This window comes from Tamandua tetradactyla, chromosome 12, assembly GCF_023851605.1.
Source record: "Tamandua tetradactyla isolate mTamTet1 chromosome 12, mTamTet1.pri, whole genome shotgun sequence".
NCBI classification, from domain to species: domain Eukaryota; kingdom Metazoa; phylum Chordata; class Mammalia; order Pilosa; family Myrmecophagidae; genus Tamandua; species Tamandua tetradactyla.
Window position 1 is genome coordinate 70,572,805 of NC_135338.1, and position 27,856 is coordinate 70,600,660.

A 27,856-nucleotide genomic window follows, 5' to 3' on the forward strand; every position below is an offset into this window, starting at 1 on the left:
TTTCTTTTTTGTGAAAAACAGCATGCACACAAAAAAGCAACAAATCTGAAAACACAGCACAACAGCTAACTGCAGAACAGATCTCAGAGCTCGGCATGGGTCACAGTTCCGTAATTCTAGGCTTCCACCTCCAGCCACTCCAAGACACCAGAGACCAAAAGAAACACCAATACAATGATTCAGCAATCATACCCATCCACCATACCCCACCTCTTCTGCACAACTCCATCATCAACCCCAGTCCCTCTCCCACCTCCCAGGGAGCACCCTGGCCATGCCCACCCCAACCCCCTCATCTTGGAAGGGGGCTGTCAACAACATGAGGCAGGGAGATGGAACCAGGCGATGCCCTAGAGAGGCCAGCCCCTCTAGGCTTCAGGACGTGTTCTCATCCAGAGACCCATCCAGAGGTCGCAGGCCCCTGGAAAAATTGTGTAACTATTTGAGACTAATGGTGCTGTGTGGCTCTACCTGTATGTGATTGTTTATCCATTGTCATAACCTAATTTATGGGCAGTAGGTTCAGATGATGCTCAAGAATTAGTTAACCAAAGAGAGTTTAAGAGTAGTCTCTCTTTTCTTAATGTAAATATCAGGAGTTATTGAGAAGAAAGCAATCCTTCTTTTAGGTTACATATCTTATATACCTATCTGAAAAGTCCTTCAAGTCTCTCTTCTCTGTGTTCTGTAGACATGTTGGTCTGATAATGTTGGCCTTGACCAGTGGGTCACAGATTTCCCTAGATAAATCTGCTGACCTGAATTTCTTAAGGTATGAAACAAAGTGGAAATGCATTTTCCAGAGGCAAAGCAGCAGTTTGGGAAGAGTCTCCCTTAAATTGATATGATATCCTTCCTAACCATACTGTGAGGTTGATATCATACTGTATAGTTGCTCTCTCATCTATTCCACCTCCCTACCTGTTATTCTCCCTTTTTATACCTTTCTCACCTTTTTTTTGTTGTTGTTGTTGTTATTGTCCCTCAGGATTGCTCTCCAGGAAGACACTAATCGGATGTCTGCTAATGCTTTGGCCATTGTGTTTGCACCCTGCATTCTTCGTTGCCCTGACACCACTGACCCACTACAAAGTGTTCAGGACATCAGTAAGACTACTACGTAAGGAGAGTCACCATCACCTCTGAAAGACTCAGGGACTTCTGGCTGAATCATCAGTTAGATATCAAACATAGTGAATGACTTCATGAGTTCAAATGGCTTTAAAAAGATTGATACGTAGCAATATTTGGACACTTGGGTTCTCTTTGATATATTGAATATGGAAAAATCCTTTAGTCTTTTCAGCTAAGCATCATTAGTTTTGAAGATTCTTTTTAAATTTGGATTTTGCTTAATACTGCTTATGATTTCTAAATAGTTTTTAAAAATTCCTTTTTACCAAATTATATACACTTTGTATTTTCCTATGTTCTGTTGTAACTGGTATCATGGCTCTGAATCCCTTTGGTCTTAGGTGTAGTCTCTGTTCTCTTAATGTAAATATCAGCAGTTATTGAGAAGAAAGCAATCCTTCTTTTAGGTTAAATATTTTATATGCCTATCTGAAAAGTCCTTAGAGTTTCCTCTTTGTGTTCTTTGGACATGTTGGTCTAAAGTTTTTAACCTTGACTGCAAAAGGACCTTAAAACACTGTTTATGTTTGGGTCCCACCCCCTGGAGAGTCATTTAGTCTAGATTGTGGCTTGGACAAATATAAATTCTCCCTAGATGGATTCTAAATTGAGCCAAAGTTGAGAGCCATCATTTTAAAGCTTGTCTCTGAGCTCATGAAGTAAGGGATGTTGATTTTTTTTTTAATCCCCCAACTCTACCACTACACTTAGCTACAAAACAGTCTGTGGGTTCTATAGTTCCTAATTATTTACTTCGGCTCTTAACAGTTTTCTCTCTTTCCTCCTATTTCAGCTGTGTGGAGCTGATTGTTGTGGAACAGATGAATAAATATAAGGCTCGTCTCAAAGACATCAGTAGCCTAGAATTTGCTGAGAATAAGGCAAAGACCAGGCTGTCACTGATTCGTAGATCCATGGTAAGATGTAAGATGTGCAGTCACAGGGACAAATGATGGCCTTACTGTGTTTTTAAGTGCATCTGTGGTGCAGAGAGGGATTATTCTCAGAATATAGGGAGCAAGTAATAATAAAAATCAAATCTCAGGGTGCCATTGATTCTTCGTGTTTGATCTTTTAGCTCTCTTTAGTAAAATGCAGGGAATAAATGCCATTAAATGTGCAAAATTTTTTAAATCAAGTATTTGGTTAAAATGTTGGTGGCTTAAAAATCTGCCCTTTTTTCTCATGTCTTTTCCATGAAAACTTACCTATCCTAACCTTTTTCTCTACTTCTGACCACTGACTGATCCCAGTCTCAACCATGTCGCTTTTTAGTGTTCCTGCCAATTCTCCTGAAATGTAGAGAGCTTAACGTATGCAAGAATGTGATTTTTAAAGAAATGAAATTCCATCTATGTGTTTGTTACGATCAAAGATTTATTTAAGCATTACTTGTTAGATTTTGGGTGAAAGCCAAGGGAAAAAATGACAATTTACTTCCTTCATTTACCCCCTTTTCTTTTAATATTTTTCCTTTTAACCAGTGACTATCTTTACACAGATCACTCCAGTTCTTACTGACCAGTAATCAATAGGATCCGAGTAACTGGAGAACTACTACTACTTTAAGTTAATTATTGCCCTTTTGCTGTTCCTTTTTTTTTTTTTTTGTCATTTATGAAATAAAATTCTAGTGATGAGCACCCACTTAGATCAGCAGTTAATCTCTAAAGAGAAGCAGTCTTCCCCATCATCATGCCCATGCTTTTCCAGAGTTCCAGCAGTACTTTCTCATATTTCATACTTTATGCTTAGACTGGCATTAAGGTAATTCTGTTTCTTCCTTTACTATTTTAACTGTCCAGAACAGACTAGTGTTCAACAAGTGTTTGTTGATTAAGTAAAATGAAGGGTCTTCTCTAAAAATAATATAATCATAGACTTTTCCCAGGAAGTTGGATATTAATTGAAGCTTATCATAAGGTACTACCTAAATCTTTTACCCAGGAACTTCAAACAGAAACTCCATTTAAAAGTGAAATCCTTTTTTGTAGCATGAATTTTCAAGAGTTTAGTTCCAGTAGGTCCATTTTGGCACAGGGCCCAACTCAGAATGTAAGGGAAGAAACCTTTTACTATAAAGCTACTTTTCAAAGCAGGTACATGAATTAGTTGTACTTTTTTGCCAATGCTGCAGAAGACGGATATATTCAACCCATTGAAAAATAAAACCTTCTCTTTTAATGGGTCAATGACATGTACATTCTAACCTTCTGCTTTCCTTTTCATGTCCTTCCTAATCCAGAAACCTGTACTAATTGCAGTTAGATTTATGAGCATTACCCGCAGTTCAGTCTCGGTATGTATTAATATTACAATGTATCATAGCCACTTTACATTGTTGTCTTTCATTCACCCAGGAGTTGTTCTGCTCTGTCTCTCATTCATGCCTGTCTATGTGCAGCCTCAACTCAGGTTCCACTTTTTGATCAGCTTTCACTTGCTTTTCTCTTACTCTCTTTCTTTGAATTCTTCATGTTCCTTCCTCTATGCAGTTTAGTTGAACAATGTTCATTTACAATTTACTGGGTTTTCCTCTTTGTCAGATAAGCCATTTAAAGTGATTGGCTCACTCCTTAGGAAAATGCATTTTCTTTATGGATTTCTTCTTTGGTTGAATCATTAAAAGTTGAAAGTTGAAAGTTGAAAGCATTGAAATACCTAATTAATTTCATGTTTAAGACCTTTGCTCCCACCAGATCCTCCACTCAGTTATTTGAAATATTTATTATTACTTTCAGCACCCCCATCATTAGTGATGCTAATTAGCCCATATTTGTGACTTTTACCAGTGTCTTCCCAGACATAGGCATATAGCTGTAACTTTTAATCTGCTTATCATTTATCAAGACAGAATTTATCAAGACAGAGTAGTAAATAGGAGTAAGCAAATTGATGGACTGGCTCTAGGCTTAAAAATCCTAGTATTAAAGACCTTATACCAGGTTTTCATTGCTGGTCCCCCTCTTCAATTCCATTGATTATACGAAAAAGAAATGGAGATAAAGAAAGCTGAGAATATCAGTCTATGTGAAAACTAATTTCGGAGACCATCCATCTAAGTGTAACCAGTTCACTGAGGTTCCTCAATTTATTGTGTATAAATACAAAGTTTGCTTTTTGTGTAGTAACTGCCATGAATCTACCATGTCAGACTCCCCTTTCTTCTGGATATTACCTATCTTAAAAGTATATTGTCACTATTCCGTTATCTTCAGATGTTTCAGTCTCACTCCAGTATTTAAGACTCAGTCTTCTTCATGTTCATAACTTCAGTCACAAGCCTGATCCATTGCTCTTCTCCTTACTCCCAGACTGATTTCATAAACTGTGGTTAGAAACTTTAGGGGTAGGAGGGCAGGTTCTGTTTGTTCCACACTTCTGTCCTCTCTCTTTCTGGTGCTTTATCCCTCTGTGGTGTTGAGACCAGAAGGAGTAATGTAGAAAGTGGAGTTCTCTTATGATATCCCCATGTTAAGATGGCAGTCCTCTTTCTTGGTTGTTCAGCACTGTTAGACTGGCTTAATGAAAATGGGCTAAATAAGATAAATAGTGGCTCCAGTTTGTCCTGCTAACAATAACCTGTGATCCTGTTCAGTTTCCATCAACACTGGAAGTCCCTTATAAGATTTGGTTTCATCTTCTGGCTAGACCCTGACTTTTGGCTTGTATACCATGTGACTCTGACATGTCTGTCTTTTTTTCCCTTGAGACTCTACCCAATCAGACCTACCTCCCATGGTCAAATTTTGTTCCATTTTTCACAGCTCTTGGGAACTGAGAACTCCCAAGGGAGGAGATAGTCTTGCCCACTTCTCTGTCTGATGCTTCCCTACTACATCCTCTCCCTATTCCTCTTCTCCCCCCTGAACATAACAGACAGGCAAATCAATATGTCATTTGCCTAAACAGGTAACCAACAAATTGATGGTAGGGCTGGTTCAATAAAATGATGCCTGTCAATAAGTCCTGAAGGAAGAGGCTGGCTTCATATATTGTTGGCTTCTTGAAGTTAGGAGGATGGATGCTTAGTTGTACTCACCTTTGAGCTTTAGCCTCAATTTTGGAGCAAGTGTAGTTCTATATTAATGTTGATAACTGGATCTGCAGGATTAAAGCTATACAGCTGACCATCTCAAAATAAGCCAAATTTCTAAATTCACATTTAGGTGACTTAAAGTAATAAGAATCAAATTCAGGCAATGAATAGTTTCTCAGAATACAGAAGCATTTTTATTGCTTGTGATGCTAACCAGTGGGTATTTTTGTAGTGTTACCTTTGGTAACACCGCAGCCAGCCCCCTACTCTTTCTCTTTTTCCCTAACCCCCTCCCATAGAGCACTGTGATATCCAAGTGGCATTACATGAATCTGAAGAAAGATCTCCCCTTCAGCAGGAAGTGCACAGGGCCAGTGGTGAGGTAGACAAAAGAAAAGCAGGAAATAGTTCCTTAGTATTTGTCAAAAGAGCATCTCCCCAAAGATGGGGAGAACCAGAAACAAATTTTATGTGAGAAATCCGTATAGCAGAATTCCACAAGAGTGGAAGAGTTACAGTTGTAACATCTGGTAAAGGAACTAAACTCTTTTCAGGAAGCCTAAGAGACGGTCATGTTCTTTGGGGAATGACAGGCAGAAGTTAGAAAGTAAGAAAGTATAAGGATTACTGTTGTTTAGGAGGGAGTGAAAAGATTGTATGTGAGAAAAGGGAAAGTAAAGTTTATAGACAGCATGATCAGGGTGGTTATGTGTTAAGAAAATATAAAGTACAGAAGGATCAGTAAGAATGAATGATGATGACTCCTTATATAATTTTTCCTGCTTGGACTTTATTTCTTTATTTCTATATTTTAAAAATAGAATGCTAAATAGATTCAGTTCACTCTTGTGTCACCCTTTCTTTTTTTAGTTTAGATTTAAAGCTTCATACTAGTTCCTATTGCATAATAATCCATGCACTTTGTGCCTTTTATTAATTTCTTACAGAACTTGAAATTAAAATTTATATTAATGTATTTTCAAATCGTTAAATTATTTATTTCTCTTACAGTATACATTGTACTTCAAAACAGCCATGTAGAAAGTCTGAGACTATATTTGCACTTAAAAGCACATGAGGATACTTATTTGATGCTCATTGTAGAAAATTGGAATGGTAGGATAAACTATCAAAAAGAAGGAAATAAATTATCATGGGCTGTCTTTTTTGTTTTGTTTTGTTTTGTTTGCATGAGCAGGGAATCAAACCTGGGTCTCTGGCACAGAAGGCAAGAATTCTGCCACTGAGCCACCGTCACAGTGCCCATAATTGTCTTTTAATATTTTAGGATATTTATATTTCCCTTGAACTTTTTCTGTATGTATTTTTAATGAGTTTGTGATAAGGTGTTCATATTTTATATTTCTTTTATTATTTTAGGGAGATTTTTGTAGCACTAACAAACTAAATTCAGTATCATAAACTCATTTATAGATTATTTTAAAGTTTTTACAATTTAATAAGTTAAAAATAAGGCTAATTTCAATATGTTTATTTAGAGGGACTTCTTTTTGTAGATTGTGACTTAAATGCATCTTTTCCGTTCTCTTCTCAAGTGAGACCTGTCCCCTTCACTCCACATTTTGATTCCGTTTCATTTATTCACATTCATTTATTTGACAAAAATATAACAATACTATCCTGTTTTAGGCACAAAGATCTCTGCCTTCAATAAATTAACTGTCTAGTAAAGATAAAATAATTGTAGTTCAGTTTACTAAATCCATAGGAGCATGAAGTGTTGGGTGACTTGTCCTGTCTTTGAAATTCTGATAAACTTCAGAGGCTAGAATACAAGATTCTTTGGTGAGAAGGTGAAAAGGAAATATGGGTAAGAAATCATGATCAAGTAAGTAAGGGTTGTGTTCTTAAATTCCAGGTTTGGTAGTTTGGACTTTATCCTTTAAGCCTTGAGAGGCCATCAAAAGTTTTTAAACCAGGAAATAATGTGATCAAACCTTTATCCATCACCAAAGACTTCCGACTTTCTTAGGGAAAGCAATGAATTTACTCAAGTGGTAGCTTCTAGAATGTGACTGTCAGTATACATGGGATAATTTAAGGTCATTAGCCATTTTCACATACATAACCATCCCAAAATTCAGTGGTGTAACACAACATGCATATATTTACCATTTATAAATCTGCACAGGATTCAGCTGATGTCAGCTTGGTACCAATTAGATTTAGCTCTGTTCTGTGCATTTCTCATTCTTCCTGAGCCATTGAACTGTTTGGGATATTTTCTTCTCATGGTGACATCTGAATCACAAGAGTTATTAAGCTCAACTTTGCATACTTCTGCCTGCATCATATCTGCTGATATCCCACTGGCGAAAGCAAATAAAAAATGGGGCACATTCTTCACCCACTGTGTTAGTCAGGGTTCCGTAGAGAAACAGAACCAACAGGAGATGCCTGTAAATATGAGATTTATAAAGGTGTCTCATGCATCCATAGGAATGGAAAAGTCCAAAATCCATAGGGCAGGCTGGGAAGCTGGCAACTCTAATAAAGGGTCTGTATGAACTCCACAGGAGAGATTCACTGGCTGAAGAAGCAGTGAAAGAGTTTGTCTTCTTCCTTAAAAACCTTCAGCTGATTGGATTATGTCGCTGTGGGAGATACGCCTTAGTTGAGGCAGATGTCATCAGCCACAGATGCAGTCAGTTGACTGATGATTCATACACCAGCCTTCCGGTTTATCAACCAGGCATGAAATATCCTTACAGCAACAGTCAGACCAGTACTTACTTGCCTGACTAGACAACTGAGCCTCATGGCTTGACCAAGTTGACATCAGAACCTAACCATCACACCCACCCTGAGACCATGGCAAAGGTATAGATGAATAATTGAGAATTGAAGCATTCCAACAAGTAATTTAGTCTATCATAGTCTCTGGTGTTTTGGACAAGGCCAGAAAGATAACTCTCCTTGGGAATATTTCTTTATGAAGGAAGCAATGAATTTTTCTCAGATGCCCCCCCTAAAACAATTCAGTCCTTCCTCCTGACATGCCTGCGGGCCTTGATCCATAGCTGAGCTTCCTTCTCCTCCTTAGTATGCTGGCCTTGTAGGTTAAAAGGAGCCTCAATTTTGCTTTTACTAAAGGGGATTAGGTTGTAGCTCTTTTAAAACTGCTGTGAAGAGATTCAAACTCATTCTATTAAAACAAGCTTAAGGAGCTGTGGTATATACGGTGAGGAAACATTTCACATCTGTTAAAAGTCAGTATAATTTTGATCTCATTGCTCATATAATTGTGGATATCAACTATTTTTAGTTTCATATACGTTAGTTGCAACGTGGAATTTGAAACATATCAATTAACTTTTCATGTTTTGTGGCAATCCATTGATTATTTTGTACTTTGATTAGATTTTGTAGTCAGTCATGGTTTTATAGATATCATGAATTGGTTATTTAGAAAATATTAATTCACTGAGTCAAGCAGATCTTTGAAATGTTGACAAGTCTGATAACTTCAAAAATCCCGTTTGTTATATCACCACCAGTCTTGTCGGGAAAGTATTTAAATACTGGGGAACTGTTAACTCACAATAGTAGTTAGAAGTATTCCAAAATTTTAAGTTTTGTTTGAAAGCTTGAAATTTTATCATCGACTGTATGTATTGTCAGTTGAAATTGCAGGCTACCATCATACATTTTTAAAGAAAATATCAAGCCTAAATAATCATACTTTGTCAGTTATTATAAGTAGTATTTCATGAATAAAGCATCCAGTTCAGTTTGGCCATTCAATCAGCTGCACAAGTACTCTTATTTGAGACAACCATCATTATATAGCAGAAGTACTTTATATGAATTTCCATGTTTCATCACACAAAACATTAAAAGTAATCAGGGGTTAAGAATTGATGAACTTTTTGATGAATAACATGAAACTTTTTTAAAACTGTTAATGCATGAGAGCAAAGAATCTGATGATTACTAGTATAATTGGATATCACTGCCTTGATTTACGCTAAAGTGCCAGCAGTTTTACCCACAGTTGCTTTTGCATAATCAGTTCAAATGCCAACATAGTGAAAAAGGCAAATATCTTGATATCATTATAATAATAGTTTAATATCACAGAGCCTTGGAAACAGTCTTAGGGACCACTCCACAGTCCTTAGGGACTCAATGACCACACTTGCAGAATACCTGTCACTAGAGTACACCTGTCACTGCCAGCTCATTGCACTGCACAGAAATTTTTGAGGATTGCTCCTTTTCGTATGCAAGACATAAATCTACACAAGCACATATTGACTGTGTATAGGGTACTAATTAATCCCCATTATAAGGTGAAACATAACTACAGGCATAAGGGGGTCTGATTTTTTAACAAGCATGGATCTCTTATTATAACACCATGCAAAATAACTCCTGAATATAGGACTTCTTCTTTAGACTCCTCAGGAAGTGGTCTGATAATTCAATGCCTTGCTTCCTGTTTTTATGACTTAACAAAGGATACATCACAGTGATCTTTAAATCTTGACCCAAAGTGCTGTTTTTTGGCGGGGTAAAATTTCTGCTTTAGCATCTTGAGATTTGTGCATTAGCTAGTTAATATACAATTCGGTCTAGATAATACTTATTTATTCTCCTTATACATTTAATCCATGGACAAATCCCAGTTACTATACATGGGTTTTCATAAAGTATCAGGAGTCCCTGATGAGAATAATATTTATCTTTCTGTACGTAGTCATCAGATTTGTCAAAGTTGGAGCAATCCATTCTTTCGTTGCTATTAATGAAGTAGTCGTAGCTCTCTAACTTCAATCTTCAGCTTTTTAGGCTTCCTGTAACTCATTGTTTTGAATTTCTTTGTGCCCCATTGACTATGCCTTGCCATTCCTTTTTGCATCCTTTGTCCATCCTGAACCTTACAACATTTTCAGAAGAAATACAAACTTTCTTCATAAGCCTCATTCATTCATTTTAACACTCATAGTGTACCTTCTGCTCATCTTCATTGTTATCTCCATAAACCTTTGGCTAAAAATTGAAATGTTAGGACCAACTGAGGATTACTTAAAGAGGATATCTTCACTTTTAACACCCACATTAAATGATTCCCCCAATAAACAATCTAGGAAGCCTGTATATGGACTTGTCTCAAAGAATTCTACTCCAAATAATTAAAGTTTTCTGATTCAGATTATTATTCTTTGAAAGAACAGATAGTAGAATCATCTATTGATGTCTTCAGTCAAAGGATGGCAAACCTACACAATTAGATGGCTGAATTTATGGATGTTAGAAAGCATCTCCCAGAAGTAGGGATGGATTGAAGAATAACTCAGTGAATAGATCGACTGATGGATATGTACCTGGTATGGTGAGAGTACCAAGGAAAACCTTAATTCTGCCGAGGACTACCGGGAAAGGCTATAGAAAAAGTAACAAGCTTCTTAAGAGAAGATTCTGAAGTAATCAGGTGGAAGAAGAAAAGCTATGTAGTTCAGAATGGATAGAAGCTTAGGTATATAATTTTGCATAAGGAAGGCCTTAACTTAAAACCGAAATATTCTTGGTTTTGAGATATACTGAGACGTTAGCACTATGGAGCTAGGTCTCATGTGGTCTCATATCATTATAGTTTTAGCAAGTATTATAAGTCTTGCTGTTTTGTGTCTTTTATTTTTATGATAGGGAATGGGAGCTGATGTTAGTTACTATTTTTCAACCATGAAAATTTTCTCCTTGGTCTTCCTTCAAGGTTCTGAATAAGTATAACCAAAGAATATCCTCAGATAACAGGACCATTTGCCAGGGGATGAAAGGGAAATTTTTTTTTTATTGTATAGTATGACATATATACAAAGCAAAAAAATAAAAAACAATAGTTTTCAAAGCACTCTTCAACCAGTGGTTATAGGACAGATCACAGAGTTTGTCATGGGCTACCATATAATCCTCTCATTTTTTTCCTTCTAGTTGCTCCAGAATATAGGAGGCTAGAGGGCTTAAATGTTTTTTTATCATCACAGTCGACTTTTTTTTGTGAAAAATAACATATATACAATATAAATTTCAAAGCACAGTGCCGCAATTAGTTGTAGAACATATTTCAGAGTTTGAATGGGTTACAATTCCACAATTTTAGATTTTAACTTCTAGCTGCTTGCTGTAAAATACTGGAGACTAAAAGAGTTATCAATTTAGTGATTCAGTATTCATATTCATTTGTTAAGTCCAGTCTTCTATGTATAACTCCACCATCACCTTTGATCTTTCCATACTTCTCTTTAGGGGTGTTAGGGCTATGACAATTCTAAATTTTTGATATTGGAAGGGTATGTCACTAATATGGGGTAGGGAGATGAAACTATTTGATGTTCTGGAGAGGCTGGGCTACATTTCAGGACTTACCTAGACCAGGGGCCCATCTGGAGGTTGTAGGTTTCTGGAAAGTTACTCTAGTGCCTGGAATCCTTGTGGAATCCTTTTTTTTTTTTTTTTATGACTTTTTATTGTGTATTATAACATATATACAAAGTAAAGAAATAAAAAAGCGTTAGTTTTCAAAGCGCTCTTCAACAAATAGTTACAGGATAGATCCCAGAGTTTGTCATGGGCTACCATATGATCCTCTCGTATTTTCCCTTCTAGCTGCTCCAGAATATAGGAGGCTAGAGGACTTAAATACTTTTTTATCATCACAAATCAACATTTTTCCCCCTTCTTTTTTTGTGAACAATAACATATATACAAAAAAAGCTATAAATTTCAAAGCACAGCACTACAATTATTTATAGAACATATTTCAGAATTTGACATGGGTTATAATTTCACAATTTTAGGTTTTTACTTCTAGCTGCTCTAAAGTACTGGAGATTAAAAGAGATATCAATTTAATGATTCAGCATTCATATGCAATTGTTAAGTCCTATCTTCTGTGTATAATTCCACCATCACCTTTGATCTTTCTGTACCTCTCATTGCGGTCATTTGGGCTATGGCAGTTCTATATTTTTGATATTGGAAGGGTCTGTCACTAATATGGGGTAGGACGATGGAACTATCTGATGTTCTGGAGAGGATGGGCAAGGTTTCAGGACTTACTGGACCAGGAACCCAGGGAAGTTTGTTTTTAACTAGAGAATGCCTTCTTTTTTTCTTTTTAATCTTTATTGTATAATGTAACATATATACAAAGCAAGGAAAGAAAAAAGCAAGTTTTCAAAGCACTCTTCAAGAAGTTACAGGACAGGTCCCAGAGTTTGTCATGGGCTTCCATTCCTTCTCAGATTTTTCCTTCTAGCTTCTCCAGAATATAGGAGGCTAGAAAACAAAATTTTTTTTTATTATCACAATTGACTTTTCTTTTCTTTTTTGAGAAAAATAACATATATACAAAGAAGCTATAAATTTCAAAGCACAGCACCACAATTAGTTGTAGAACATATTTCAGAGTTTGGCATGAATTACACTTCCACAATTTTAGATTTTTACTTCTAGCTGCTCTGAGATACTGAAGACTAAAAGAAATATCAATTTGATGATTCAGCAGTCATTCATTTTGTTAAATCCTATCTTCTCAGTATAACTCCACCATCAACTTTGATCTTTCTGTCCCTCTCTTTAGGGGTGTTTGGGCTATGGCCATTCTAACTTTTTCATGTTGGAAGGGTCTGTCATTAATACGGAGTAGGGAGATGGAACTAGCTGATGTTCTGGAGAAGCTGGGCCCTCTAGTTTTCAGGATTTATGTGGTCCAGGGACCCATCTGGAGGTTGTAGGTTTCTGGAAAGTTACTCTAGTGCATGGAACCCTTGTGGAATCTTATATATTGCCCTGGGTGTTCTTTAGGATTGGCTGGAATGGTCCTAGTTGGGGGTTGGCAGGTTATAATAGGTAGCAATATCTAACTGATAGGTAGCAATGTCTAACTGAAGCTTGCATAAGAGCAACCTCCAGAGTAGCCTCTCCAATCTATTTGAACTCTCTCTGCCACTGCTACTTTATTAGTTACACTTCTTTGCTCCCTTTTGGTCAGGATGGAATTGTTGATCCCCTGGTGCCAAGGCCAAACTCATCCCTGGGAGTTATCTCCCACTTCGTTAGGAAGGCTTTAATCCTTATATGTCATGTCCTACATTGCAGGGAGGACAATGATTTCACTTTCAGAGTTGGGCTTAGAGAGACCATATCTGAGCACCCAAAGAGGTCCTCCAGAGTAACTCTTAGGCATACCTATAGGTCGGTTAATCTTCTCTGCTACCTACATAAGCTTCAGAAGAGTAAGCCTCCAGATCAAGGGCTTGGCCTATTGACTTGGGTATCCCTAAAGTTTGACACAGTATCGGGATTCCTTGATGGTAAAATTTAATAGTTCCATATTTTTTCTACCATCCCTCAAGGGGCCATGCCAGTACTTTTTGATTATCTGCTTAATATACTCTAGGATGTATCCAGGGATTGCATTAATCTATACAGGATTAAAGGACCTCTTCCTTATTCTGGTAGTGCCTTCATTTTTAAGTTCCAGAGAAAAATCACTTCAAGTGAATCTGTTTAAAGAACCTAGTTATAAGAAGGTTGATCTAATGTGTGTAAACATGTAATTCTGTACCCCTGAAGAGAAACTGAAATCATCAAGTAACTAAAAAATGAAACACTGCTTTGATGATGGTGATGTTTGTGTAACATCATGAATGTCATTAGCGCCACTGACTTTTTTATCTGAATGTAGTTAAACGGAAAAATTTTAGGTTGAATATATGTTACTAAAATATTTAAAATGAAGTAAAAACACTACAAATCTGAGTCTGTGGGATATAGCAAAAACAATTTCAAAGAAATTTTTTATTTCCTTAAAAACTTATTAACAACAACTTCCCCAAGTAGAGAATTCCTGATATTCTCATAAGCAGTGGGGACAACCAAAGCAATAGGCTGAGCCCCCAATCTTGGGGTTTATTCATATGAAACTTAACCCTGCAAAGGATAGGCTAAGCCTACTTAAAATTAGGCCTAAGAGTCAACCCCAGAGAACCTCTTTTGTAGCTCAGATGTGGCCTCTCTCTCTCAGCCAACACGACAAGCAAAGTCACTGCCCTCCTCTTCTCTGTGTGGGACATGACTCTCAGGAGTATGAACCTTCCTGGCAATGTGGGATGGAAATCCTCGAATGAGCTGGGACTCAGCACCAAGGGATTGAGAAAAACTTCTCAACCGAAAGAGGAAAGAGAGAAATGAGACAAAAGAAAGTGTCAATGGCTGAGAGATTCCAAAGAGAGTGGAGAGGTTATCCTGGAGGTTATTCTCATGCATTAAATAGATATCACCTTTTCAGTTAAGGTGTAATGGAGAGGCTGGAGGGAACTGCCTGAAAATGTAGAGCTGTGTTCCAGTAGCCATGTTTTTGAAGATGATTGTATAATGATACAGCTTTTGCAATGTGACTTGTGTGATTGTGAAAACCTTGTGTCTGATGCTCCTTTGATCTACCTTATCAACGGACAAGTAAAATATATGGATTAAAAATAAATAATAAGGGAAACAAATGTTAAAATAAATTTAGTTGATTGAAATGCTGGTGATCAGTGAGGGGGAGGGGGAGGGGATATGGTACATACAATTTTTTTTCATTTTTCCTTTTATTTCTTTTTCTGAATTGATGCAAATGTTCTGAGAGGTGATCATGGTGATGAATATACAACTTAAAATGTTGGCTGGGATCTCAGTTATTTGAAAGCTTTATTGGGCTGTACTATTTGCATTTAAGATTGCTTATTCATAGTCCTGGCTTATTGATGCTTACTGTTAGCAGGAATCTTTAGTTCTGTTCATTGGGTGGCTTGAGTGTCTAAACAATATCGTAACTGGCTTCTTTCAGAGGAAGTGATCCAAGAGAGTGCAAGCTGGAAGCCAGAATGTCTTTTAAACCCTAGCCTTAAAAGCCACACTCCATCATTTCTATAGTAACCACACAGGTCAGCCCTCTTCATTGTGGAAGGGGACTACACAAGGAAGTGAATACCAAGAGGAGAGAATCATCAAGGTACCCTCTTGGAGGGTGCTTACTACAACATTTTTAAACTCTGAGGTAAATTTGAAAATGGATAATTTTCTAGAACAATATATTTTGCCAAAATTGCCTGCAGAAAATAGAAGAGACTATAAACAGATGGATTCATTTGAAAATGAATAATTTTCTAGAACAATGTATTTAGCTAAAATTGCCTCCACAAAATAGACAGGACTATCGACAGATGATTGCCAAAGAAAAGAGAGAAATGTTTAGGGCTTCCTCCCATAAAAACATCTGACATAAACGGTTTCGAAGAGGAATTTTACTGACAACATAATACCAAGAAACACACTTAGCAAGAAATATGGAAGATTTATATCAAGAAAGCATTAAAACCATAAAGGTTATAAAAGAAGACTGAACAAATGCATTTGGAAAGGAAGACAGTTTTATGAAGGTAATACTTCTTCCTAAATGAATCTATTCATTTATTGTTCTAGTGACCACCAAGATGCAAAAGAGGGGTCTTAGGCTCAGCTAAACGTTCAGATTCTTAAGACTACAGTTGACGTCAAAATTGCTTCAAAGAATAGGGGACAGGAAACAGCATGCCAACAGACAGCACAAGATTTCCTGTTTGCCAGAGATGTTGTATCAGTCCATGCTGCTGTACAGCAATCAGGGAGTTACATTTGACCTCGCAAGTGACAGCTCATTGCAAGGAGAAGAAATCCTGTGGTGTGTGCGGGAACGATTCTGTCTTAGAAGTTTCATACTCCCAACAAGAGTCAATATCACTTGTAGTAATTCTGTAGACATAGTTCCCAAGTCCCTGCAGGGAATATCTCCAATTATAACAGACTCCACATTCAGAGAACTCCAAATATATGGCTATCTACCAACTCTTTATAATTTATTTATAGTTCCCTATTGTCCAGATGCAGTTTGCCATATCACAGTGATTTTTACCAGAGGCACTATCACCTAGTAACATCATTTACATATTACCTTTATCAGGTTTCCAGTGGTCCTGCGCTAAAAAGTTGACTAAAGATCAAATTCTTATACAGAGGAGGACAGAGTTTTGCCACCTTTACCTACACATGTGATCTCAGTAAAAATAGTAACATAATTTTCGTGGGGAGGGCAGCTTGACAAGTTGATACTAAAATTCATAAGAAGAAAATAAGGAAGCGGAATAACTTGAAAATCCTAACAAAGAAAAATAACAAATGGTTATAAAAGATTAAAGTGAGTGGCATTTCAAGGGTTTATCATTTAAAAAATGGTACAGGAGAAATGGATAGGCATTTGTTCCAAATGAATCAAAGACTATAAAAATGTAAGAGATACTAAAAGTACAGCAAAGGCAGTCTAGCTTTTTTCTTTTTCTTTTTTTTTTTTTTTGGCTCTTTATTGTGAACTTTATTTTTTGGCATTCCCAACAAAATCTAATCATTTTAAAGCCTCTGTTTGTACAATAAGTTACATAAACCAATTTAAGATTAAGGCAAACAAGGAAAAAATGTACAGATACAGATATCAGCGTTTCTTAAATCCTAAATATTAAACACTAAATTAAATACCATTTGATTAGCTTTCAAAACTGTATACATTCTCAAAATATCACATACAAAGTCATTAGAAGCATCACCTTTGCAATAGTAATGACCTGTTACTGAAGATTTTTAAGTTTTTGATTTCAAGAAAATATAAAGATAAAAATGTTTTTACAAATAACATGAATATCTTACAATATTTAAAATCTAATTTTTCTAATATTACTATAGCAACTTGTGCATTCTTTTGGTTACAGCTTACATAGAACATCTATTTCCATTGTTTCACATTTATCTGTTTGTATCCTTGAGTATAAGATAAATCTCTTGTGAGCAGCATATAGATTGATCATATTATTTAATCCATTCTGTCAATCTGTCTTTTAATTAGTGAGTTTAGTCCATTAACTCAAAATTCAAAATTATTACTGTAAATTCACAATTATTAAAAATTATTAGTAATTCAAAATTATTACTGTAAAAGCAAATGTATATATAAATAGAATTTCTTAAATTCTAAATATTCAACACTAACTTAAATATCATTTGATTAGCTTTCAAAACTATGACAGTTCTCAAAATAACAAAATTTCAGTAAAATATAAAGATACAATTGTTTTTACAATTTATGTATGAAAATCTTAACCACCAAAAGTGAATATCTTGGTTAGCTTATCTGTCGGCATATTAAATAAAATATAATCATTGTAAAGCCTGTGCTGTACAGTAAGTTTCGTAAACCAAATTAAAATTAAGGTAAACCAGAAAAAAATTTAGAGATACAGATATCAGAGTTTCTTGAATTCTAAATATTAAACCCTAACTTAATTACCATTTAATTAACTATCAAAACTGTACATTTTCAAAATATGAAGTAGAACATTATTAAAAACATCAATTTTGCTAATGTTAACCTATGTTACTGAACATTTTCAAGTTTATTTCAAGAAAATACAAAGGTACAAATGTTTTTATGATTAACATGAAAATCTCTCATAGCATTTAAAATCTATTTTATCTAATATTACTATAGAATACTTGTGCTTTCTTTTAGCTCCAGCTTACATAGAACATCTATTTCCATCTTTTCACTTTCAATCTAGGCAGTTTAGCTTTGCAGAGCTTCTCACTGTGCTGCTGCCTGTGGGCACTTAAGCACCTTACCTCTGTCAAAATACTGTGAAGAAGCCCAAGAGGAAAATCATTTCAGTTGAAAGGCAGTTACGGATCCCAAAAGGAAATCAGCAAGATTATCAGTTAACCCTCTCCTGCAAAAATTGAAACAAAGCCAGAAAGGTAGCAGAAAAGATAAATTTTTAGGGGAAAAAGAAAGTACCAAAAGGGAGACAAGAACAAAAGGAAAACAGACCCAAGTGGCTAACGAAGAAACTAAAGCACTCAACCTCCAGAAAGCAAAAACTTATAGTGAAGAACAGGAGAGAAAGATGCTGCTAAGTGTGATTAAATTAATTCATTCTCCAAGTCCATGGTTCCTGAATCTTGCTTATTATACAATTCAGAGGAATTTTTTTTAATCAATCATTTTTAAAAAGCCATTTTAAAAATAACAAAAACATAGTTTAAAGAAGAAGGGAAGCCACTTCCTCCCTTAAAGGGGTGATTTTGATCAACTGCTAGTTTATTTTTCTATACAAGCTGAGAAGTTAACTTTCCATAGGCATGATAATGTCTTCAATTGCTTTCTTTTTTTCTTTTTTTTTTTTTTTTTTTTTTTTTTTTTTTAAGAGAGAGGGAGGAAGGGAAGGAAAGTCAGAGAGAAGGAAGGAAGGATGGAAGGAAGGAAGGAAGAGAAACATCTTTAAACATTTTCTTGTTTTATTATATTTTGTTTGTTTGTTTGTTTTTTACATGGGCTGGGGCCGGGAATCGAACCGAGGTCCTCCGGCATGGCAGGCAAGCACTCTTGCCCGCTGAGCCACCGCGGCCCGCCCTTCAATTGCTTTCTGAGCTTGGCTTTCTCTGTCAAAGTTTTGTATGCTCTATGACTTCTTTGGTAGTGGGAGTGAAGTTTTTCCTAATAACTTTGTTAATGTGCTGTAAGGAATTGGAAATTTGAGTCATGTGTATGATACTAAATCATGAATTAATGAAATTTTAACCATAACACAATATTTGAAGATGATTATGTAGGTTCAACATAAAAATCAAGTTTACTGTATGACAAAAATGACCATAAGCAAGGAAAAGGGAGATAACGCCCCATGAGAAAATATCTGCGATTCATTTTACGAAGTCTAATTTTCCTTAGCAAAGAGCAGCCCCTGTAAATAGATAGGTAAAAGACTAGCTACCCAATGAAAAATGAAACATAGGATACTATAAATCACTTCTCAAGTGTTATCCACACTTTTAAGGAGGTCTGCAAGGTGAAATCTATTTTTGTGCTAGTAACAAGAAAATATTTGTTCATTGTGTTGATATTTGTTTTGATGGTGCAAAAGAACTTTGGGGTAAAAACCACTGAAAGAGAATATACAGTGATTACTGATCTGAACAAAATACATTTTGAAAATGATAAAATTAATGATTATTGTGGAAAATTGAAAGGTACAGAAAAATATAGAGAGTAAAGGACATTATTCATAATCCTACCATTCACAGAAAACTGTTAATCATTTGGTGTGCTTGTACATTCTACTAATTTTTACTATTAGAATATTTCTTTTTCTTTATTAGAGAAGTTGTAGGTTTACAGAACATTCAAGCTGCTGTTGATTTTTAAAACCCATGGTAAATAATTTTATGTCCTGTTCTTAATATGAACTTTTCCCCATGTTTCTAAAAGCTCTGTGTAAACAACTTTTAAAAAATCACATTCTTTGAACTTTGCAAGAGAATTCTGAGCTCTAGGAGTTTCAACTTTACTTCATCTTTGTTTAATGCTTTTTTCCTAAAAACGATCAGGGCTCCTACTTTATTTTCTTCAGCCCTGTTAAGTAATTCTTAGCTAACCAATAGCCTAACTTAGGCAGCTAGGTGATGATACAAACACTGAGCAAAGACAATCCTTTTATTGAACACTGGGAAATGGATACTAGAAATAAGCTCAGTTTTTTCCAGCTCTCCAGAGCTTTTGTATCATACTAAGTTTTGGTAATTAATTTGTAATCAAATGAAAGACATCGTGGAATTTATAATATTGTGCTGACCAGTTGTAATCAACTTTAGCACTGAGTTAATGCTAATTCCAATCCCTTGTTCTCTGCCTCCATTCCATAGTTATTATATATATAAATATATACCCCCCCACACACACACACATGTAGACACACACAGGTGCCATCTTTCTTCTAGGCCATCCTTTGTTAAATTTGCAGACTGATCTTTTTTGAGTCATTTTTGTAATCTATTCTTTACTTCTTTTTTTTTATTCTTTACTTCTTGATCTTTGAACTTTAAGTGGAGTATTGATCTAGTAGTCCTGATTTTCATCTTTACTTGTTTTAGCTTTGTATGAGTTAACATGAATGCTCTTTAAACAACCCTTTGAGATAGTTCTTCTTCATTCTTTCTTCCCAAAATCAAATCAGAAATTTGTCACTTTATTACTCCATTCATATCTTCAAAGGATATCTATATATCTGAATAAATGGCTAACTTTGAAAAAGAATTCTCAAAGAAATATTTACAGAAACATAAATGCACAGCATAATGAAGTACTATAAAGTGAACATCCACATACCACCCTCAGGTTAAGAAATAGGATATTGCCAGCACCCCCAGAAATTCTGTTTTTTCCCTTTCTAGTTACAGTCCACCCCTCCCACCCAAAAGGTAAGCAGTCAACTAATTTTTATGTTAATCGCTTCCTCCATTTTCTTTGTTTTGCCACCAAAGACTATATTCCTATACATTGTAATTTTGTTTTGCCTATTTTTGAACTTTATATAAATGGGACCATAAAACATGTATTATTTTTTACCTGACTTTTATTTAACTAAAAACATCATGTGTATAAACCTTATCTATAGTCTTGTGTTAGTTACAGCTCATTTTTTTAAACTTTTTTTTATTATATAGTATAACATATATACAAAGTAAAGAAATAAAAAAGCATTAGTTTTCAAAGCACTCTTCAACAAATAGTTAAAGGACAGATCCCAGAGTTTGTCATGGGCTACTATACAGTCCTCTCATATTTTTCCTTCTAGCTGCTCCAGAATATAGGAGGCTAGAGTGTTTGAATATTTTTTTGTCATCACAATCGACTTTTTTTCCTTCTTTTTTTTTTTTGTGAAAAAATAACGTATATACAAAGAAGTTATAAATTTCAAAGCACAGCACCACAATTAGCTGTAGAACATATTTCAGAATTTGACATGGGTTACAATTTCACAATTTTAGGTTTTTACTTCTAGCTGTTCTAAAATACTGGGGACTAAAAGAGATACCAGTTTAACAATTCAGCATTCTTATTCATTTGTTAAATCTTATCTTCTCTGTATAACTCCACCATCACCTTTGATCTTTTCATCCCTCTCTTTAGGGTGTTTCAGCTACGGCAGCTCTAAATTTTTCATATTGTAAGGGTCTGTCAGTAATATGGGGTAGGGAGATGGAACTATCTGATGTTCTGGAGAGGCTGGGCTGTTTCAGGACTTATCTAGACCAGGGACCCATCTGGAGGTTGTAGGTTTCTGGAAAATTACTCTAGTACATGGAACACTTGTGGAATCTTATATATTGCCCTAGGTGTTCTTTAAGATTGGCTGGAATGGTTCTGGTTGGAGGTTGGCAGGTTATGATAGGTAGCAAAGTCTAACTGAAGCTTGTGTAAGAACAACCTCTAGAGTAATGTCTCAACTCTATTTGAACTCTCTCTACCACTGGTACTTTATTAGTTACACTCCTTTTCCCCTTTTTGGTCAGGATGGAATTGTTGATCCCATGGTGCCAGGTCTGGATTCATCCCAGGGAGTTATCTCCCACGTCGCCAGGGAGACTTTGACCCCTGGATGTCATATTCCACATGGGGGAGAGAGCAATTTTTTCTGGAGAGGTCCTCCAGAAATAACCCTTAGGCATGCCTATAGGTAGTCTATGTTTCTCTGCTACCCACATAAGCTTCACAAGAGTAAACCTCCTGATCGAGGGCATTTCCTACAGATTTGGGTGTCCCTAAAGTTTGACACAGTTTCAGGGGATTTCCTGATGGTAAGATTTAATAGTTCCATATTCTTTCTCCCATCCCTCAGGGGACCTTGCCAATACTTTTTTATTATCTGCTTAATATACTGTAGGATGTATCCAGGCATTACAATAATCTATACAGGATTAAAGGGCCTCTTTCTTATTCTGGGCTCCCTGTGTTTCAGAATATGTGTGGTCCTAAAATATGGACACTGTCTTCCTTATGCCTATGTTCTGAATTACTTTAACCCCAACCTGTTCGGCTTAGTTCTTATCTCTTAAGTATCAGGTTATATATATAAAACAGCCTCTCAAAGCCCAGAAATAATAATCATCACTCTGGACTTAATGTCTAAAAGCTTACAATCTAGGACCCTGTTTTCTTATAAGCATTTTCTAAAGATGACCATACCATTCTTGATCTTTTGTTTCAGACTTATTTTGTCTCACATGTTCATTCACATTGTTACATGCCTCACGACTTCATTCCTTTTTTTCAGAAGCGCAACTTTCGTTCATAAGTATACACCATCATTCGCCAATGTACTTTTCATCAGTGCATCCTTCAGCCACCTGCATTCATCAGGCAACATGTATAGGGCCCAAGTCCACAGTCCATCAGCATTCTCAATTTTAGATAATTTCATTGTTCCCACAAGAAAGAAAACCAATAAGCACACCTTCACCAAATAAGAAATCTAAACCTCCTCTTAACTCTTATCCCTCCCCCCATTATTTACCTCTGCTGTTGCTGTGGTAGTGCTGATTGTTTCCTTCTGAACATAGCTCATAGCATGCAATAGCAGTTCCCCTCCCCGCCCCGTACCCTGGACTTAAACACTCTTTGTACAAGAACCGTATCTTTGAAATAATTCTTGCGAATCCATATTTTTAGAGTTAATCAGTGAGACATATAGGTCTATCCAACCTCTTTCAATGTTGTTTATCTTCAATATGGTAATATTACTTATAGACCCACTAGAGTACCACCTTCACTCTTATCTATTCCCTTACATTGGATTCAACCTCATTAGCTAACGGTTCATCTGTCTCTAGCTTCTATGTATCTCTAAGTCCCCTATATTCTTAATATAAGCCTTTGATTATACCTTTATGCTGGTCATAAAAGTGGAATCATACAGTATCTATCCTCTTGTGTCTGCATAATTTCACTCAGCATTATGTCCTCAAGGCTCATCCATCTTCTCATGTGCTTCAGGACATCATTTTGTCTTACTGCTGCATAATATTCCATCATATGTATATATTACACTTTGTTGATCTACTCGTCTGTTGGTGGGCATTTGATTTGTTTCCATCTTTTGGCACTTGTGAATAATTCTGCTATGAACATCAGTGTGCAAATATCTGTTTGTGTCATTGCTTTCAGCTCTGCTGGGTATATACCAAGTAGTGCTATTTTTGGGTCATAGAGCAAGTCGACATTTAGTTTTCTAAGGAAGCGCCAAACAGTCTTCCATAGTGGCTGCACCATTATACGTTCCCACCAGCAGTGCATAAGTGTCCTGTTTTCTCCACATCCTCTCCGACATTTATAGTTTCCTGTTTGTTTAACAGCAGCCATTCTTATAGGTGTGAGGTGGTATCTCATTGTTTTGATTGCATTTCCCTTATAGCCTATGAAAATGAGCATCTCTTCATGTGCTTTTGAACCGTCTGTACTTGCTGTTCAGAAAAATGCCTGTTCATAGCTTTAGCCCATTTTATAATTGTGTTGTTTGTCCTTTTGTTGTTGAGTTCATATGATTTATTTGTATGTACAGGAAATCAAACCTTTGTCCAATATATGATTTCTTAATATTTTCTCCCATTGAGTTGGCTACCTCTTCATCTTTTTTTTTTTAATTTTTTAACATGGGCAGGCACTGGGAATCAAACCCGGGTCCTCTGGCATGGCAGGCAAGCACTCTGCCTGCTGAGCCACCGTGGCCTGCGCCTCTCTTCACCTTTTTGACAAAGTCTTTTGAGGTGCAGAAGCATTTGATTTTGAGGAGTTCCCATTTATCTATTTTTTCTTTTGTTGCTTTTGCTTTGGGTGTGAAGTTTAGGAAGCTACCTCCTATTACTCGGTCTTGAAGGTATTCCCCTACATTTTCTTCTGGAAGCTTTATGGTACTAGTTCTTGTATTTAGGTTTTTGATCCACTTTGAGTTAATTTTTGTGTAGGGTATAAATTAGGGGTCGTCTTTCATTCTTTTGGCTATTGATATCGAGTTCTTCCATGCACAATTATTGAAAAGAATATTTTGTCCCACTTCAAAGGATTTGGGGACCTTGTCAAAAATCAGTTGACTGTAGATTTGGTGGTCTATTTCTGCCCTCTCAGGTCAATTCTATTGGTCAGTGCTTCTGTTTTTGTGCCAGTACCATGCTCTTTTGGCCACTGTGGCTTTATAAAAGGTTTTAAAGTCAGGGAGTGTTAATCCTTCCACTTCGTTCTTTTTCAGGATGCATTTAGCTATTCGGTGTCTGTTTCCCTTCCAGATGAATTTGGTAATTAGCTTTTCCAAATCTTAAAAGTAGGTTGTTGGAACTTTGATTGGTACTGTGTTGAATCTGTAGATCAATTTGAGGAGAATTGACATCTTAACTATATTTAGCCTCCCTATTCATAAGTAGTAGTAGTCTACACTGTTGACTGGGTCTAAACTCCATTTTTTATTCTCTACCACAAGTCTTGTCAGACTTTTCTACAAAGGATCAGAAAGCAGATATTTTAGGCTTTGTAGACCATACGTTCTCTGTCACAACAATAATCTCTGTCATTGTTCTGCAAAAGTGCTTATAGACAATATATGGATGAATGAGCTTCAGTATATTCCAGTAAAGTTTTATTTATAAAAATAGACATTAGGACATAGATTTGACCCATGGGCCTTAATTTTACCAACCCCTATTATAATCTGTTAAAAGCTCTGCTGAGACTCTCAGGCACCACTTCTGGAATGTAACTTAGTCTTAAATGCTAGCCTAGCCACTCCGTGGTCTACCTTGCTAACTTTCCAGTGCCTTCAAGTATATGTTGGTTTTTTTTATATTTGGTCCAGTTCTTAGCAGGTGATTTAATCTGAAATACCTAGCCTGTAATAACCTGTAAATAGCTAGAGTCACATATTCAAGGTAACCAATTTAGAAAACAATGAGGTTTTTTTCCTTATCTCAAAATCAGAAGTTTCTTGAGTAAGTAGCAGATAATCTGTTTCAATGTTGTGGTACAGTATATAAATGGCTACATTGTTTTTCCTCAAAACCGAGTTTCAGGACATATTGCTGTGGGCTTTCTAGAGGGATTGTGTATCCCAGGGTTAAAGTTATAGAGCACTGCTATCCAGTAGAACTTTCTTTGATGATGAAATGTTCTCTATCTCCACTGTCCAATATGGCAGCCAGTATCCATCTGTGACTATTAAAAACCTGAAATATAGCTAGTGTAATGGCAGAACTGGGTATTTACTTTTAATTAATTTTAAACTAAAAAGCCACATATATAAAATGGATGCACCTTAGATTTAAAGAATTTCTTGGCAGTACACAATGTGTTCCTGCACTTCCACCCACTGAAGTATCCATTTTTCAGCACATTAACAAGAAATATTTAAGATAAATATGTTCAATATTTGGTGCCTCACCAAATATCCTAGGCCTCACAGAATGTTTACATTTATTCTTTCTACTTGTTATCCTAAATGGGCCACATAAAACTGATGTAGTCACTCAACTTACTTTCTAACATGATTTTTTTCTGCAGGGAAAGGGGTGTAATCGTCGAGGAAACTATCCAAGTCCATCCTCTCCTGTTCTAGTTCGGTTGCCCTCCATGTCTGATGTCCCAGAAGAGACCTTGACTGGTGAGGCAGCCATGGAGCCTGACATCACAGAACAACAGCAAGCAGCTATGCAGCAGGAGGAGAGAGTACTGACAGAGCAGATTGAGAACCTACAGAAAGAGAAGTAAGTTTCCAGGAGGAAGGGAAAAGATCAGTATTCTGTTGTCATTTCCTTCCTTTTATCCTTTCTTTATTTTTCATTACTTATTAAATATCTCTTCCACATTAAGCACTATGTCAGGTGGCACAGGGGATATGGAGATGACAATGACATGATCCCTGTACTTGGATAGCAGTATGAAAGTTTTTCACCTCAGTAAAGAAGTTCCATGAGTTGGTGATTCTAGAGAGCTGATAGGGAGGAGGACACACTATTGAAGAGGTATGTCAATCTTAGTCAAGATTCAGCTGGAAAAAGCAGTGGAGATCCACAGTGAGCTACTAAAGTCCTGAAAGGGCAGAGATCAACCTCAATGAACAGATTTTTTTGCAAAGGAGGAATAAAGGTTCCCAGACAAAGACAAATTCCCTTTCAAGAATGGGCATTATTTACAGTTCCGTGAAGAAAGGTTATTGGAAGATCAGTTTGGCCATGGGACCAGCAACTGAATGGTCAGGGTAAGGAAGCTGCCCTATTAGGTGCTGGGACATTGGGTAGGGAAATGAGCTGCAACTTAGAATAGAGGCAACTAAGAAGCCCTGTGATCTGCATCATCCCTGGGGCAGTGGTGGGGTGGCATTATACCTTGGAGATAATATGAACATCCCGTGGTCCTTTCTGAGGGTACTGTATACTAGATCTGGCTGATGATGATGAGTCTTAAATACAAAGGAGATTGTTGTTTCTGAGTTCGAGGATCCCAGGTCTGATAGCATGATCCATGAGGGGATAGGTGGCTGTTAAAGTACTTTTTAATTGTCAGAATTGATTTTGTAATTTGAACAGGCTGAAAAAGCAGCCCAGGCAGAGTTATGAAGAACATGATAAAGCAAAGTGTTACATATTGATCAGAGACTGGCTCTTTGATACAAGAGTGCTATGAAAAGAAGGAGAGAGGACCTGATTCAGTTTTGATGAAGATGGTATCAGAGATCTTGAAGGATAAGTAGGAATTTGCTAGGAAGAAGAAAGACCTTCCCCCCAAAAAGAAAAAGTATAAATAAGCCTGAGAGCTGGGAATGCATGTGGCTTATGGCGGTTGTAACTGCAGCAATGAGTTGATAGTGAGACTGTCCTTGAAAAGATTACCCATGAATTTCAAATTAGGTAGACTAGAAGTTGTAGCTAAAAGTACTGTGATAGGGAATGGATTTGACAAAGGATGCAGGAAGAACTGGAAGGATAAGGAGGTTTTGGGCAATTGGTTTCAGAGCTGGCGTATTTCTAGGTAATGACAAGTTCCAGAATCTGCCCAGGGAGGAAAAGCTGCTTATATAAAGTGGAGGAAAAGGCTGTTGGAAGTTGCAGACATAAAGGAACTTTGGGGTTAGAGTACTGACATGAGTTTTTCCAAAGATATTAATTGAAATAGATCAGGATGACATCAGGCAGTAGTGGGAAAGCAAGATTATGAGTGGGCGTGATGGGAAGTAGGTGAATGACTGTAATGAAGAGGAGTAGAGAATACTGTAACTGGGGGTGTCATAAGCCTCAAAGGACAGAAAAGATCAATTAATATTTTTCTTCATCTTGATGTCTCTCTGTGGCCAGGGTAGAAGGTATAGTTTGTAGTTATTAAACCTGGTGGAAAATAAGTTAAGAGATGGAAGGAGTTTTAGAGATTATCCACTTTAGTCTCCTTGTTTTATGATTGAGAAAGTGAGGTCCAGAGAGAAGAAAGCACTTTGATGATGCATTATGAATGAGTTTAAAGTGAGATTAGAACCCACATGTCCTCATTATCAGGCCAGGATTCATTTTATCAAAAGATCTTAAAGCTGAAGCATCTTTTCCTAACCACCTCTTACTCTCCCTATTATTGGTTCTAGTCTTCACTGTCTTTCATTTTGTCCTTTAATGCCACTAATTTTAGTCTGTACTCATATCTTGACTTTCAGGTCCTCATCACCGTCTTGGTTAGAGACAACAAGAAATGTGATGGTCCTTGCTACTTAGAATACCGGCTTTCAT

At 36.4% G+C, this 27,856-nt stretch overlaps 1 protein-coding gene across 1 annotated transcript in view; it reads left to right on the forward strand.

Annotated features, from left to right (window-relative positions):
- MYO9A (myosin IXA) overlaps positions 1-27,856 on the forward strand; it is a 401,408-nt gene that overhangs the window by 370,149 nt on the left and 3,403 nt on the right. Inside the window, exons 38-40 of the mRNA XM_077123892.1 lie at positions 989-1,120; positions 1,928-2,051; positions 25,647-25,849. Coding sequence (XP_076980007.1) covers positions 989-1,120; positions 1,928-2,051; positions 25,647-25,849 — 459 coding nt within the window. The remainder of the gene's footprint in view (positions 1-988; positions 1,121-1,927; positions 2,052-25,646; positions 25,850-27,856) is intronic.